Genomic DNA, 14,563 nt, shown 5'->3' with positions numbered 1-14,563 from the left:
ACCACAAAGTGAATAAAAAAAGCGTGTGCTTTGATCTTTGACCAGCCTAATCTTAAACCACTAATCTTAACACAGAAAGCTGATCTTCAAGTCGTTGCAAATTTCTTAAATGACAATTCATTCTCGCTCCCTTTTTTAGATTGGGCATGACAGAAGAGGAGTCGGTGACTCTCACTTCTGTGCAGAAGTGTTCTGAGGACAGAAATGGTTCTGCAGTAGAGCCTCCGGCCGTGCCAGGAACCTCCAGTCAGGGCCCTGCTGACAGAGATGAGCTTGAGCCTTCGGAGAAATTGTATTCCAGTGAAGAAGGTGGGGAGCAGGCCGTGTGCAACATGGAGCTGGCTTCCAAGGTAGCGACTGGGCAGCCATCTGAAGACATACTGCTCTCTGGCTTCCCTGAGATTTCCACAGAGGAAGCTGTGGTACAAGAGGAAATTGCAGAGGAGGTGGACTCTGCTGCCTGCGAGTACCTGGAGGAGCAGGTCAAACAGGGATCAGACACCTCCGAGTACTCCAGTAGCTGCGCTCTGAAAAGCCAGGAAGAAGAAATCAAAGCCCTGGATTCCGAAAGCTCCGATATCCTTGCTGAATACCCATGCTCAGGGACCTCTGCTCAGCCTTCCCACGAAACGACTCCAAAGCCAGTAAGCGATGAAGCAGAAACACTGACTGCAGCTCCACAGTTAGCTCCAAATGTACTGGACCAAACCCTCTCCCCTCCAGTAGACTCAGAAGATGACAGCAGTACAGTGCTGCCTGAAGCTAAAGAGGGAGAACAGTCCGCAGGAGTGCACCAGCTGGAAGCCGAGCAGGCAGCTCTAACGGAGGCAGAGGAGTCTTCGATTTGTTTAGAGCATGACGGTGAATCGGACCTTAGCAGTTCAGAGCCGCCCAGTGGGACGGACCTGTATAACTCAGGACAGCCACCATTATTGGAAAAGACCGAAAGTGAGATGCCTCCTAATCCATGGCTTGAAAACAAGGTGCAGGAGAGTCCGGCAGACATTCTGTTGTGCTCCCCATCGGAAATACTGTCCGTGTCAGCAGAGGAGCCAGTTAGGGTTCCAGACCCCAGTGGGTCTTCTGTGGAGAAAGAAGTAGATGCACTTAGCCCAGTCAAACAACTACCACCGTCAGTACAATTGTCCCATTTGTGTGAAAACCCTAAAATAGAGACCGTAGAACACAATTCGGCTTCCTCTCCCAGATCACCTGGTGTGAATGGGTATCGAATTCAGGAGACAAAAACGGCACCTGTATCTCCAGAACCACCCAGAGTAGAGGAGGAACCGGAAATTGAAAATGTTGAAAGTCAAGTAAAAACACCTTTATCGAAACCCCCTGAACCCTATGCTTCTTTTGCTGCTGAAAATCCCATTGTGCATTCTGACAAGAAGCTTGAGAGTGCAGACGCTAAACAGAATCATTTCACGGAGAAGACTGACTCTGAAGCACCTCCATTCTCAGAAGCCACCTATGAGCCAGAACCTGAAATCCAGAAACCAGCCCAGCTCCTAGCTGAAACGATGGCGGCTGAACCAGAAGTGGTAGAACCTCCATCACCTGAGGTATCGCCCACTGAAAACTCTCAGATCAAACAAAATAAGAAAGAGCCCCAGCATGAGATTGATACCCTTCCCGTAGAGAAAACAGAGACTCATGGCAATGGCAAAGGCTCCAAACAGAATAAGTATCACCAGGCTGCCGAAAAGTCGTCTGCTTCAGAAATCACTGCATGGGCTGAAATGCCAAAGGCCAAACACCATAAGCCCCACTCAACAAACCACCACCACAGGGCAGATGAAACGCACTCTATTAAGCAAGTGGACCCCAGTAGGTCTCCTGACATAGCCCGCTCAGAGAGCAGGGATATAGAGAACCCCAAGAGGAAGACCGGAGAGCAGCACGTGGGGATCTGTAAGGAAAAGCGGGCCAGGATGGAAGAGAGCGAATCAAGCAGCTCTCACTTAAGTTCCCAGGCTCGCGAGAAAGACGCAGTGCCCAAGGAGGAGCTCAGAGTACCTCCGCTCAAGGTTTGTGGAGAAATGATTTTGTTCCTTAGTAGAATCAATGAATTTGAAAAGACCAAGGTCAGATTCAGAAAGCTATCTTGAGAGGGAAAAGTATGTGGTGTTAAAAACACCATTTTAGACATTTAGAATAAGGATAAGAAATCCCTTGTTTTATTAACATTTGGCACTCTGTACTTGGTTCGTCAAAGGTGTCTTCCCTTTCAAAAGGCTTTGAATCAATCCATAGTGTGGAGGCTTCAAAAAATCAATTCCATTAAGCCAAGCATCCAAATTTAAGTAGAGATATTTACCTCTTTTTTGTGACGATAAAATTGTTTTACCTTATTTATCTGCCTTACTTATCTTAAGAAAACAGCGTGAAACGTGTTATTTTTCATTTGGCACTTGCTCTCTTGCTCTTTAACATTCGTGGTTGTTCTGAAACACTTTGAACAGAGTGTAGACTGCACCCCTGCTGTCTAGAAAATTTAAAGAAGGTCAAATGAGAGGCTGGATGGCTGTGGGATAGTCGATAAAGTTTGTCAAACAAAACTTTCTACCGTTGTTCAACAAGAGATAGCACACTCCATTCAGTGCAAGTTTCCTGCCCATGGTCATATACTGTAGATCTGTATTATTTACCACTGCACGGGTGTTAAATCCCATCCATTAACTGCTTTCTGTAGAACAGACTTGTTTTTTTAAGCTGTGAGCTATTGGTGATTCCCAATTGGTTAGATAATTGCTCAAAAAATTAAAACAGGTGGAATGTAAAGGAACAGTACTAACAGCTTGTCTTGTGTGATTTTTTGCCGCATGGTTTTGCTTTAGGCTCTGTTTGGAGCATGTCTCTTCAGTCTTATACAGTTTTACACAGTGCTGTGACAATGTACCATGGCGATAATTCAAAGTGCATTTTTCTGTCCTTAGATTCAGCTCTCCAAAGTTGGTCTGCCGTTTATCATCAAGACTCAGCCGGTGTCAAAGCCTGAGCCGAAGGCCTCTCCTCCGCCTTCTCAAAGTGCCGGGAGGAACACAGGAGCCAGAACCCTGGCAGACATCAAGGCCAGGGCTCAGCAGGCCAGGGCGCAGAGAGAGGCGGCCGCAGCGGCGGCGGTGGCCGCGGCCGCGCGGATCACCTCCGGAGAGGGCGGAACGCCGTCGGAAGGCAGCAAGACCAGGACGCTGGCCCATATCAAAGAGCAAACGAAAGCAAAGCTCTTCGCCAAGCACCAGGCCAGAGCTCACGCCCACCAAGCAGTCAAGGGCCCGAAGCTGCACGGCGCAAAGGAGGACAGATGTCTGACAGAATCGCAAGCTGCTACCCCATCGAAAAGCGACTGTCCGACAGGCGTGATCATAGCCAATCCCAACCGGAGATCCCCCGAAAAGGGCTTTGCCATTGCTCAGGGCTCTTGTCCCAGCTTGAATACTTTAGAAAACAGAATTGCGATTGCAAAGTCTATCGTCAGTATGTCTGTGCCAAACTCTGTCCCTCACAGTGTTCCCTCAGCCTGTACCACCAGCTCCATACCTCTGTTCAGAATGACCAGTGCCAGTCAGGCGGATAGCAAGCCCACTGTGAGTGCTGTTGGTACCTCGCCAGTGCCAGTCTCTGCTCATGGGTTTTCCAGTCCTCCTCAGAGCCCTTCCGTTCTCGTGTCCGTCAGCAACGCTAATCTACAAAATTCTGTCTTCAAAGTCTCCCCTTCTAAACCCTTTGCCAAAACCGCCCTCACTTGCTCTCCCCATAAAGCTGTCCTGCCAAAGTATAAAGATGGCCTCCCGGCTCCCATCTCAGCAGGCCCTTTGACTAATACAGTGTCATGTTCTTCTACAAGTTACGCTGGCCTGCGCTACGCGGGACAGATTACTCCCCCTTCATCTTGCATGAACAGTGGGCAGCTCAACTCTGGTGTTAGTACCATCCAAGACAGCTCGAATATACCCCAGAGAGCCTTCCCTCTGGGAAGCACCAAACACTTTTCCTTTGAAAGGACATGCACGTCCTTTGCTCCTGACCACCACGCTTATAGTGCTTCAGAAAGGAGAGAAGTGCAGCATTACAGAGACAAAACCGAAATGGACAGCTCAAACACAGGTCCACCTCACACAGACGTTAGTCCGGTAAAGAAAGTTCCTACACCAAACTGCCACAATAATGCCAATGAAAATGAATTAGCCAGGTGTAGGCAGCTGCTTCCAGCTGACTCAGCCAGTAATAAAGCTATCCCGTGTAAAGTTATAGTAGATCACAGTTCGGCTTCGTATTCAAACACGCCTCCTGCGGCTGGGCCTGAAGCTCGGCGAATTCAGCCAAGCAAAGGTGTGAAAACTGAAACAGTTCTGCGCCTGCAGGAGTCCATAATGAGCAGAGCCGAGCCCTTCCGCCAGAAAGCAGAGCAGAATGCCATCCTCAACACAGCCTCCAGAATGAACAATAAAAAACTGCAGATGGCTTACAATGTATTGCATGGTCTACCTGCACCCCAGCAGGATGGGCGAAGGGATGGCAATCCCACTGAGCAAAACACTGCCAATCTCATATATAGCTCCTTGTTGTACAAACATGCAGAAAAAGCTGTAATCAATGAGCAAGGCAGTGAAGCCAAAAGTTGGATAAAGGAGAAAGACAGGCATAGCGTGGACACAATGGTAATCCATAAACATCAGCATACAAGTGATGCAAGACAGAACAAAGCTGAAACAACTTCGGGCACAGATGGAATGATCTCTTCTTCAGACTCTTCTCATTTCTCAGAAAGAGTTATCAAATCTGAGCCGACTGATATGGACACCGGGGACTTCAAAGAACCCATGAATCCACACCAGGCAGCTCACCTACTGGAAGGAAGGCCTCTCAAGGCTGTGACCGCAGCTGTCAGCTCCCTGGCTGAGAACTGTGTGTCGGTGAACACAGAAAACCAGCGGAGAGCCCCTCTTCAGGGAAGCTCGACCTGTCGCCTGTCGTCAGTCGAGGCCAATAACCCCCTGGTGACTCAGCTACTGCAAGGAAATCTGCCCTTGGAGAAAGTGCTGCCCCAGCCTCGCACAGGCACGAGGCTGGAGATAAATCGACTGCCCTTGCCTTTTCAGAATACCTCAGTATGCAAAACAGCTGCTGCCGAGAGAAATGTCATGGAGAACGCTCAGAGCTGCATCAGCCCAGACGGCAAAGGACAAGCTCTGGGGCTGGCAGGGCCCAGCCACATCAGAAAACAGGACACCCATGGCACCAAAAGGGTAGCCAGGCCTGTCGGGGAGCTGGCTCACATCAAATGCGAGCAGGGCAAGCAGATGACGGAGGCAGAATCTAAAATTGCTTCCTGCAATCTTAGTTTGAATCATTTGGGCCCAGGGCAACCGTTTGTACAGGAGTGGGTGAATAGAAACCTGATACATGGCAGAATTACTCCCAGCCCAGACATTAAACAACCAAAGAGGCCTCTCCCTGCTTGTAGCTTTCAGAAGGGGTTATTGGGTATTGATAAAAATGGCAGCTTTCCTTCTGAGGCTAGCGCCTCTCAAAGGCTTTTTTATCCTCCCCCGGCTGATGTCAGAGACTCGAGCCCTCCGACCGCTTTGATGAAAGCCACATCTGGCCGCAGCACTCCAAACGCATTAGCATTCAACAGGCAGCAGGAACAAAAAGGTCTAGGGGAGGTCAATATTTCTGTGGCAACAGATCAATTGAGAAAAGGAAGTGTTTTTCCACCTAATCTTCAAATTAAGCAGGCTGATGACATTGGCAGCGTTTCGCAGGCCGCCCAGAACAAATCTTTAGTCCATCCACCTAATGGAGAAGTCCCATCTGATCACAAGCAAACAGTGGTTGCCATGGAGACCAACAAGAGTCTGAATTGGCTTCCCTCAGCAAACATCTGTAGCAATATAAAAGTGGAGCCCGCGTCTTTTGACGATGGGTTAAGCAACAACTGTGAAATGGGTATGAAACAGACACCGTATGAGCAAAATGAAGGAAAGGAACACATTCAGGCCTTTCAGCTCAAGAGCCCAGAGTTCCCTCCCTACATTGCCCCTGAGCCACAGAAGTCGTTTGCCCAGTTAAACCCTCCCAGAAACCCACACGTACCTCAGCCCCAGCAGGTCTATGGCAACTACTCCACCATACACTTCGGTAACAACAAGTTTAACAGGACTGCATCCGTTATCGAGAAGTCCATAGGAAACTTTCTGGGCAACAGCACAAGCGGCGCCAGTGGCTTGTCGAATCAGAGCGCTCCAATGTCAGGCCAGAAGTATGCGGACGGCAGCAGAGCAGATGAACTGGAGCTGAAATGCTCGTGTCGGCTGAAAGCCATGATTGTGTGCAAGGGCTGCGGAGCTTTCTGCCATGATGACTGCATAGGCCCGTCAAAGCTGTGTGTTGCCTGCTTGGTAGTTCGGTAGCCAGGTGACACAAAACATAAGCGAACAACACTAAATTGTGAATACCTTGCGATTTACAGTTTTCATTCCTGCATCGTTCAAGTTGTTTAAAAACTTTTAACTTATTTCTTTTTTTAAAGCTTGTTTTGTGTTTGTCTACTTCATAGCGACACTGTAAGTATTTCAATGTTTACATGAATACAGAGGAATGTGAATATAAGCTATGAATCAGAACCATGGTATTTTAAGTATAGCACTGTCTGAAAATGAAAGGCAGGTTAGAATAGGAGAGGATAGAAGAAAAGCCATTTAAAATATGCACTACAGTTCACTTACAAAATAGCAAGGCCTGAACTATGAAATGTGCCTGTAAATTGAAAAACTTATTCTGGACTTCTTTTACATCGATCATGCTCTGCATTTCTGTGTGAAACCTGGAATTCCGTTAAAAAGATCCGTTTCTTTAGGATAGACATTTCTGAAAAAATGTGTCTTTCTGACATTCGGAATAAAAAACAAAGCTGAGGTTTTTGTTATCTTTTTCTTCAAATGTGAAACTTTTTTTTTCCCCACAGAGCAGCTGCAGTATTTTGATCAGGCCTTATAAACCTTTTTTTTTTCTTTCTCTTTCCTTTTAACCCATTAGGTCTCTGTTATACTGTGGTGAGTCTCTGTACAGTTGTTTATAACTTATTTATTTATTAATGCATACATTTAAAATGTATGTTTCTATCATTTTTATCAAGTATACGATTACCGGTTGTGAAATGATGGCTTTTTAAAATGACCAATTATTTTGTAGCGGAACAGTTAAAGAAATGATCCATTCCACATGGGAGCTGTGAGGAGCAGGAGCCCTATCCTTACAGTGATTTCAGATATACAGTACGAACATACGGGCTTGTGTTGTGCCAAGTGATATCTGATACTGGCCTAACTGGTATCAATGTTAGCATTAAGACTAGTGTTTAAAGGAAAAGTATTGCATCAACCATTAGCCAAGCAACGTCTTACTTTCCGTTGCAATCGTCATGGGCAAAAAGTATTAAAATACTCGTTTGGTATAAATTGTACCTGTATTATACATATAACCATGATATGTTATTAATTATAAGTATATCACATCTTTTTACCAATGCTATTAAAAAGTGTGTCAATTAGAGTTTGTGTTTTGTTTTGCGAGAACGAGTGACGGATTTGTTACAAAATGTCAGAATTCTCAATGTTTACGTACATCTCGATTTTGCCATTGTATGCCTTTTTCAGAGAAGCGCTCTTAAAATTACAGCTGACATCAAATGTATTAGTGTTATCGATGTGAAAAAGAGCCTATGCCTAGCAGGACGGGGAACGTGAATCGTAGTGGAGAACCATTTGAAACGAGACCCATTAACCAGTATTTGTTGTCAAATCCTTCTTCAAATTCTACCAAAGAAGAAAAACTCCCATCAGGTGGTACATACAAATGTAAAGCCCAGAACAGGAGCCGTCAGTCTGTTGCAAAAGGTTTTAATTGTTTAAACTCACGTTATCCTTGATTTGTTATTAAAAGAGCATTGCAGACTTAACTGAAGAGGATTTGTGTTGTATCCGTTAGACTTCAGGGATAATGTCTTCAGTGGTGCTGTATTGTGTTGAGAGGAAAAAAAAACAAATGTCAGATCTTAATGTATAAGAATAAAAAAAATAAAAGACTGGTCTTTTCTGTGTCATTTGGGTTGTTGTTTTTTTTTAAAAAGCACATTTTGGTTTTTGAGCATACGTTTCACTGAGCAAGTTGTGCTTTTTTATTCTCGCAAGTATTTTCTTCTGATATATAACTTCATGAGAATTTGCCAAAGCTGAACAGTTTCAATATGCTGTACGAGCATTTGCATTCACTTTAAAATAGTTCAGTCAGGTTGCCAAAACCGATTCAGTAGAAGGTGTAGGAAATAGCAGATCATCCCCCAGTGGTCACAATGGATCACATCCAGAAAGAACTTGTATCTGAGAATCAGAAGCTTAACAAGCACTGCTTTTAATCCTTCAGTATCCATTGAGCAAGAGTAGGTGTAGGCGTTTCTTAGGTTTTTCTGTGGGAGGACAATAATTACTTGCATATAAATACACTAACAAAGCCTACAAACATATGTTTTATTTCACTATTTTTTATAAGGGCACAGTAATCCAGACTATCACATTGAAATGCAATGTTTATGCTTTTGATGTTTAAAACTTCAGAAATGATATTGCTAAGTTATGCAAAAAGTCCATAGTTTTAAAGTGTTCTGACAATGTTTAAAAAAAATCTTCTGCTCAATGTTTATATCAGATATGAACAGTACTTCAATGTGCATACGAGATCCAATTTAACTGTCGCACAATGAGAGCATAAAAATCTTATGTGCACAGCAGTTTTGAGTTGGAAACAAGTGAATTTATTTCCCTACTGTCCTGAAATAAGCTTCATTTTAACAGCATTCTTTTTCTGAGATGTAAATCAAGCCCTGATCTTACAGAGCACCCAAAAAAAAGAAAAATGCATACAGCAAGTAATTATCATAGCTGATTTAAGAAACAGACTTGAAAAAATGCATTGTGAATGTGTTTAAGGCAAAGCAAGCAACAGTTAAACAAGATACTCGCACCTCAAGTTTGATATTCTCAAGTACAAATATTTTACTAAGGTGCTAATATTTCAAAATGTAATTAAACATATTCTCTACATTTTATATGTCTCTTTAAGATCTGTGCTTTGTGAACTGATAGTGGTACCATTGTACACCAACCCACAAAGTGCAAAACTATATAAAGTTTTACATTTGTCGCTCAATGAGCAAATCCACAATGTTTTTTTTTTTACATTTTAAACCGTGAGCAGATAGGCTTGTTGATTGTTTGAATAGCATTGTTCCTTGGGATGACAAAATAGTGAGTGTCAAGTCATGTGATTTCATGAAAACACCAGATGGCCAGAGTTTGGTACTCGAGTTAAAATTGCCAACGCAAGTAGCTTCAACATCCATAAAGCCGGTTTTACATGAACAGCGAAAGATAACAGTATGCCTCAGTTCAGGTTGTCTGTCTGTGAGAGACATTGCACAGAGAAGGAGATGTGACCAGAGCTGTGAAGGAACAGAGGGTCACCACATCGGTCCAGGACTGTCATGTTCATCTGATTCTTACTGTTGTCAGGCTGCAGCGGCTACAGCCTGACATAAATGCCCCTACACGTCAGAGGAACGAACGTGGCTCATGAGACGATCTGCATGTTCAGAGCCCTTCAGTTCAGGGGCAGTGTTATATGAAATTGGCAACTCTTGGGGGCTAGAGACCATCTGAGCTGGCGGCGGAGCCAGTGCTGTCGAGTGGAGGAGTAATTCAGTCACTGACTACAGCCATTTTGGCCTTGACAGACCTGAGGGAAGAATGTGCGTGGAGACGCCATGGTGACGCTGTTGTCATGCCAACTGTTGCATTGCTCAAGCCAGACTGTGGGGCCGTGGAAGTGTGATGATCTGGGGGGGGCTCTCCTTTACCACAGGAACGCTTTTGGTGTCGAATGAAGACAACCTTACTGCTTATTTTGTGGCATATCCTGGGACAGGGTACTGTAACAAGGATATTTTAAAGATAGGCAGACAAAAGCAGCAGTGCTCTTTATTTACAGTGCGAAAGAAAGCAATATTCAAAACCACAAGAGAAAAGCCTCAGCTTTTCACTGAGCTGCAACTAAACGTTTTCACACTGTACCTCGGCAGCTAAGTTGATAACGGGCTTCAGAACTCTTGGAAACTAGAGTTGCTTTTTAACAGTATTCTCTCAAATAAATCCTTTCCAAAAACTCAACTTTGTGTCCTTGAAGTGTAGGCCAAGGCCTGTCAGTCGGTCGCCTCTCTGCTCCTCCCTTCCCGTGGTACAGACATAACAGAGCCTCTGCAAGCTTCAAGGGTCCCATGGAAAACTCTGCTTCCTTGGTTTGACTTGTCTCCTGAACAACTGTGTTCCACCAGCTGGTCAGATGACAGGAGGGCAGGTTATTAGTCCCCATTGATCTTGTATCCACATGCCAACATACTGTATAAGTACTGATCACACATTGACAAAAGCCATGAACCCTACTGTATGTTTTCCTTTCCTGCAAGCCAATCCGGAGATGCCGGACGCACAGAGCAGCAGCCGGAAGCAAGGCCACGCAGTGCTAGGATTACGCCCTGCCACAGCCAACACGACTTGCTCCTGACTTCAGCCCAGAACAGAATCTGAGGGGCCTTCAGCAGCTGGGCCACTGCTGCCCAGCCGGAGTGACTGAGCTTCTCGGAGCTGTGCCAGGACTGTGTTATTGCTGAGGGAGGTCAGCATTATGAGTTATGACTTTACTGAGTTAACTGCAATCCAATTTGGTAGCACTTTCCAAGTTGCCACATCAAACTGATAGCCTATTAAACTATTATTAAATTCAGGGCTTAAGGGGATGTCCTATACAGGCTGAAGGAACGGAATCTCTTTAATCTGAAGGGAGGGTCCCACACTGACAGACTGAAGGAACTGAGTCTCTTTTGTCAGAAGGGAGTGTCCCACACTGACAAGCTGAAGGAACTGAGTCTCTTTAGTCAGAAGGGAGTGTCCCACACTGACAGGCTGAAGTAACTGAGTCTCTTTAGTCTGAAGGGAGTATCCCACACTGACAGGCTGAAGGAACTCCATCTCTTTAGTCTTAAGGGAAATGCCTCGTACTGATAGGCTTAAGGAACTGAGCTGTTTCAACCCTGCACAGAGACAACTATGAGTTGACCTAATACAAGTATTCAAAATCCTCAAAGGCACTGTCAAAGTCACCGCACCGGATTTCTTCAGATTAAAAAGTGAAAAACACACCAGAGGCTTGAAGTGAAAACGATGTGGAAGTGCATTTAAAACTGAGAACAGGAAGCATTAGTATATCTTAAAGAGTTTTGGGTGTATGGAAATGTCTGTATGAAATCTTTGGATCCAACTAACTAATGGATCCAAAGAAAAACAAACGAAATGGACCATCTTAATGGTATTTTCTTTCATTTGATTTATTTGTTGAGCACCCCAGACATGAAAAAAAGATTATGGAATCCACAGTATAAACACCTAACTACATATTTTTGAAGTACTGCCAATGCTTATTATACTACAAAAGAAAAGAGTTTTCATTGAAAATCTTTATCCGCAATGGAACATGTGTACTGTAGCTCAATTGTGTGCATGCACAGTTTTACCCCTAACACTTTGATGCAATTATCACTTTTATAACATTCAAGTTCAAAAAAACATGCAGCCTTCCACTTTCCAGGAAACTTCAATTAACAGTTTAGTACAACCCATTCTGGATGTGAGAATTTCAATTTTGGGGGTTTAAATATAACCAGAGAACACTGATTTAGCTTATTGCACTTTTCTGTCAGGTGAACCTTCATAATATTGTTTCTTCAACAACTATGAGAGGAATAAGGGAAGAATATGCCATTTTTGTAATCATGTGATGTATACTGCAAAGCTAGGTACTCATTGGTTTCTGACACACGGGCTTAAGAGTATGCTCCAAAATGGATTTTTCCATTATTTTACCTGGGCCTGCAGTAACAATCAAAAAGGCTCTAAAGAAATTTAAAATCTGTTTTGACTGTGTTCTGTCCAAATTCACTCCGGGCCTGCTGGCTACCTTGCTATTTCATGTAGACTGATTGGTCCCCGTGAGGCTACTCTTAGTGTTTTGCACACATTACCCCACTGGTGATAGGAGCAGTCCATCAGATTCCAAGGTTCAACATCGCACTTTTGTTGCCATGGATATGTTACCAAGGCGACTGTAAAAGTGCTATTCTCTTCTGCATGTACTGTATGAGATGGGATCGCCAGTTTAGCTAAATGTCTTTTACTTTTCTTAACCATTCCATTTCCATTTCTTTCTTTTTTCCCTCCAAGTTGAAGCCTCGCCCAGCACAGGAGCTCAGGTGGATGCGGTGCGAAGACAGATACAATAGTATTTAAGAGATATCTAAGAGATGAGATGCAGATTGCATTTACTGCTTAATGTTTTTTTGTATCTTTAATGTTATTCAGGTAATGACAATGACAAGGTAGGAATGAGGGAATTTCGGGAGGTAGTCCGTTACTAAAGAACAGTTTTTTTCTGAAGATTCCTGCTCTTCAGGCTAAACGATGGTAAGATTATTCTCCGGGAAATTCAATAACACCTTAAGAGGAAAATACCTTACAATAGGTTTCAACAGACCACAGTATATATTCAGTATGACAAAAACACATAAAAATGACAGTAGCATATATAAAATACAAAGGAATTAAAGTCCAAAGTCACATTGCCTAAGAAAATACCCCACGAATGCCTGCCGTAGCTCCTTGTGCCCAGCTCCCGGTGGCAACAGCTTGCTGTTCTGTGTGATAGCTTGGCTAGGGCAGGTGGAAGTGTTTGTTCCAGGCAGCACAGCGCCTGGGGCTGCAGGCTCCCAGCTCCTGGGTCCTGAATCTGTCCTGGGCTGGAGCTCCTTCTGTGTGGAGTTTGTATGTCCCCCATATATGTGTATGGGATTGGTCCAAGCACTCACTAAGACACGTAAGGAAAGGTTGATAGGCTGTTTCCAAATTGTGCTGTCCATGATGAGCAAGAGTGAGACCCTGTGTGGAGTAGCCTGGCTGCAGTGCTGAGCCCCGTGCCTTTTGGAAAAAGTTCCAGTGAAGAAGAAGTTCAAGCCTTTGTCCCAGTTATTCCTTCATTATTTAAGTGATCTCCGGCACCTGGCTTAGTAAAATGTTTTTAAATATTTACAGGGAGGGTGGCGTGGTGGTACAGTGGTTAGCAGTACTGTCTCGCAGCGCGGGGGTCATGGATTCAATCCCTGCAGTGTAAGGGAGAACATACAAACTCCACGCCGATACTCTGTGTTTACACGGGTTTCCTCTGGGAGACATACTGGTAGGTAAATCGGCTTCTGGGAAAATTGGCCCTGTTGCTTGTCTGTGTCTGTGTGCGTCCTGCCCGTTGCTTGCCGGGATTGGCTCCAGCTGCTCCCACAACCCAGTGCTGGATGAACAGATTACAGACTGGAAGGGTGGATGGAGATTGCGAAGGTTACCCACCCCTGGGCCCAAAGTGTACAGTAGTGTCAAGGTTACTAAGACGGTAAGCCCCTCGGTAAACAAGGACATTCTGGAAAGTAGGCTTTTCTACTCATCCACGCAATATCAGAAAGCTACTTTTTCTGGGAAAGGGTTACAGCAACTGGGAACTTATCCCGGAAGCACAAAGCGCAGACTGGGAAGCCTAGTGCCAGTCCCTTGCAGGACACGCACAAACACATCAACACACTTGCACGTCCTGGGAAGGCGGCAGGAGCTTCAGGACAACATCAAACATCACAAAGTACCCCAGGACCCCACACCACCAAACTGGTCTTGCTTTTACACTCCAAGAGCAGAACGGAAGACTTTTTTTAACATATCAACAGTACGGTATATCTCGGATAAAGATTATTGACTGCCTAGCAGTTTTTCCTGAACTTAAATAGTAATGTCGTGCCGGCAGCACACATTCTTTTCATTCTGTCTCCCTGCTGCATTCCTATGTGCATTTTCAAACTGTATGTCATGCTGCTTTTGCAATAAATTGCATTCTGGGGCTCACTTTCAAAAGGCTCATAAATATACAGATCTGGCTGGCTGGAGAGCTGCAATGGAGTCATACAGCTACTAAGACAGGAGTGAAATTCTTACTGTCTCATGCTCTGGCCTGTCCGCGCACAGCTGTGAATCAGTCTCTGATGTCTATGGCATCCGCAGTGCCTAACTGACATATTAGAAGTGTAATACAAAATGTGTAGGGCAATTACAAGATGTTTAAGACGAGGTCTCTCACTTTCCTTTCTGTGGCTGTTTTTGCTTTAACGAGCAACTGGAGTTTCCCCAAACTTAACGCAATGGTCCCATTGCACAAATCCTTCCAGAGTTCCTTCATCTTCTCATTTTCCTTCCCATTTAACACATCAGCAGCGAAGTGCTCTTTAGGACGGGCACTGCAACAACATTGTGACTTCATATTCATCATTTCCTGTAGCAAAGAAACACTTGCAGACCGTTGCTACCACTGTTACTAATTAGTTTATCCATCTCCCTACAAACCTAAATAACTCATA

The 14,563-nt window shown here is 44.5% G+C and overlaps 1 protein-coding gene across 1 annotated transcript in view; it reads left to right on the top strand.

Annotated features, from left to right (window-relative positions):
* The window catches only part of LOC148831860 (putative Polycomb group protein ASXL3), a 73,784-nt gene extending 65,685 nt beyond the window's left edge, over positions 1-8,099 (top strand). Inside the window, exons 11-12 of the mRNA XM_088919105.1 lie at positions 140-2,033; positions 2,943-8,099. Of these exons, the coding sequence (XP_088775231.1) occupies positions 140-2,033; positions 2,943-6,422 (5,374 nt within the window). The 3' untranslated portion in view covers positions 6,423-8,099. The remainder of the gene's footprint in view (positions 1-139; positions 2,034-2,942) is intronic.
* The last annotated feature ends 6,464 nt before the right edge of the window (positions 8,100-14,563 follow it).

The sequence above is a fragment of the Atractosteus spatula genome, chromosome 6 (genome assembly GCF_055471065.1).
Source record: "Atractosteus spatula isolate fAtrSpa1 chromosome 6, fAtrSpa1.hap1, whole genome shotgun sequence".
Lineage (NCBI taxonomy): Eukaryota > Metazoa > Chordata > Actinopteri > Semionotiformes > Lepisosteidae > Atractosteus > Atractosteus spatula.
The sequence above is the reverse complement of the archived record's forward strand: the minus strand, read 5'-3'. Positions and strand labels throughout refer to the sequence as shown.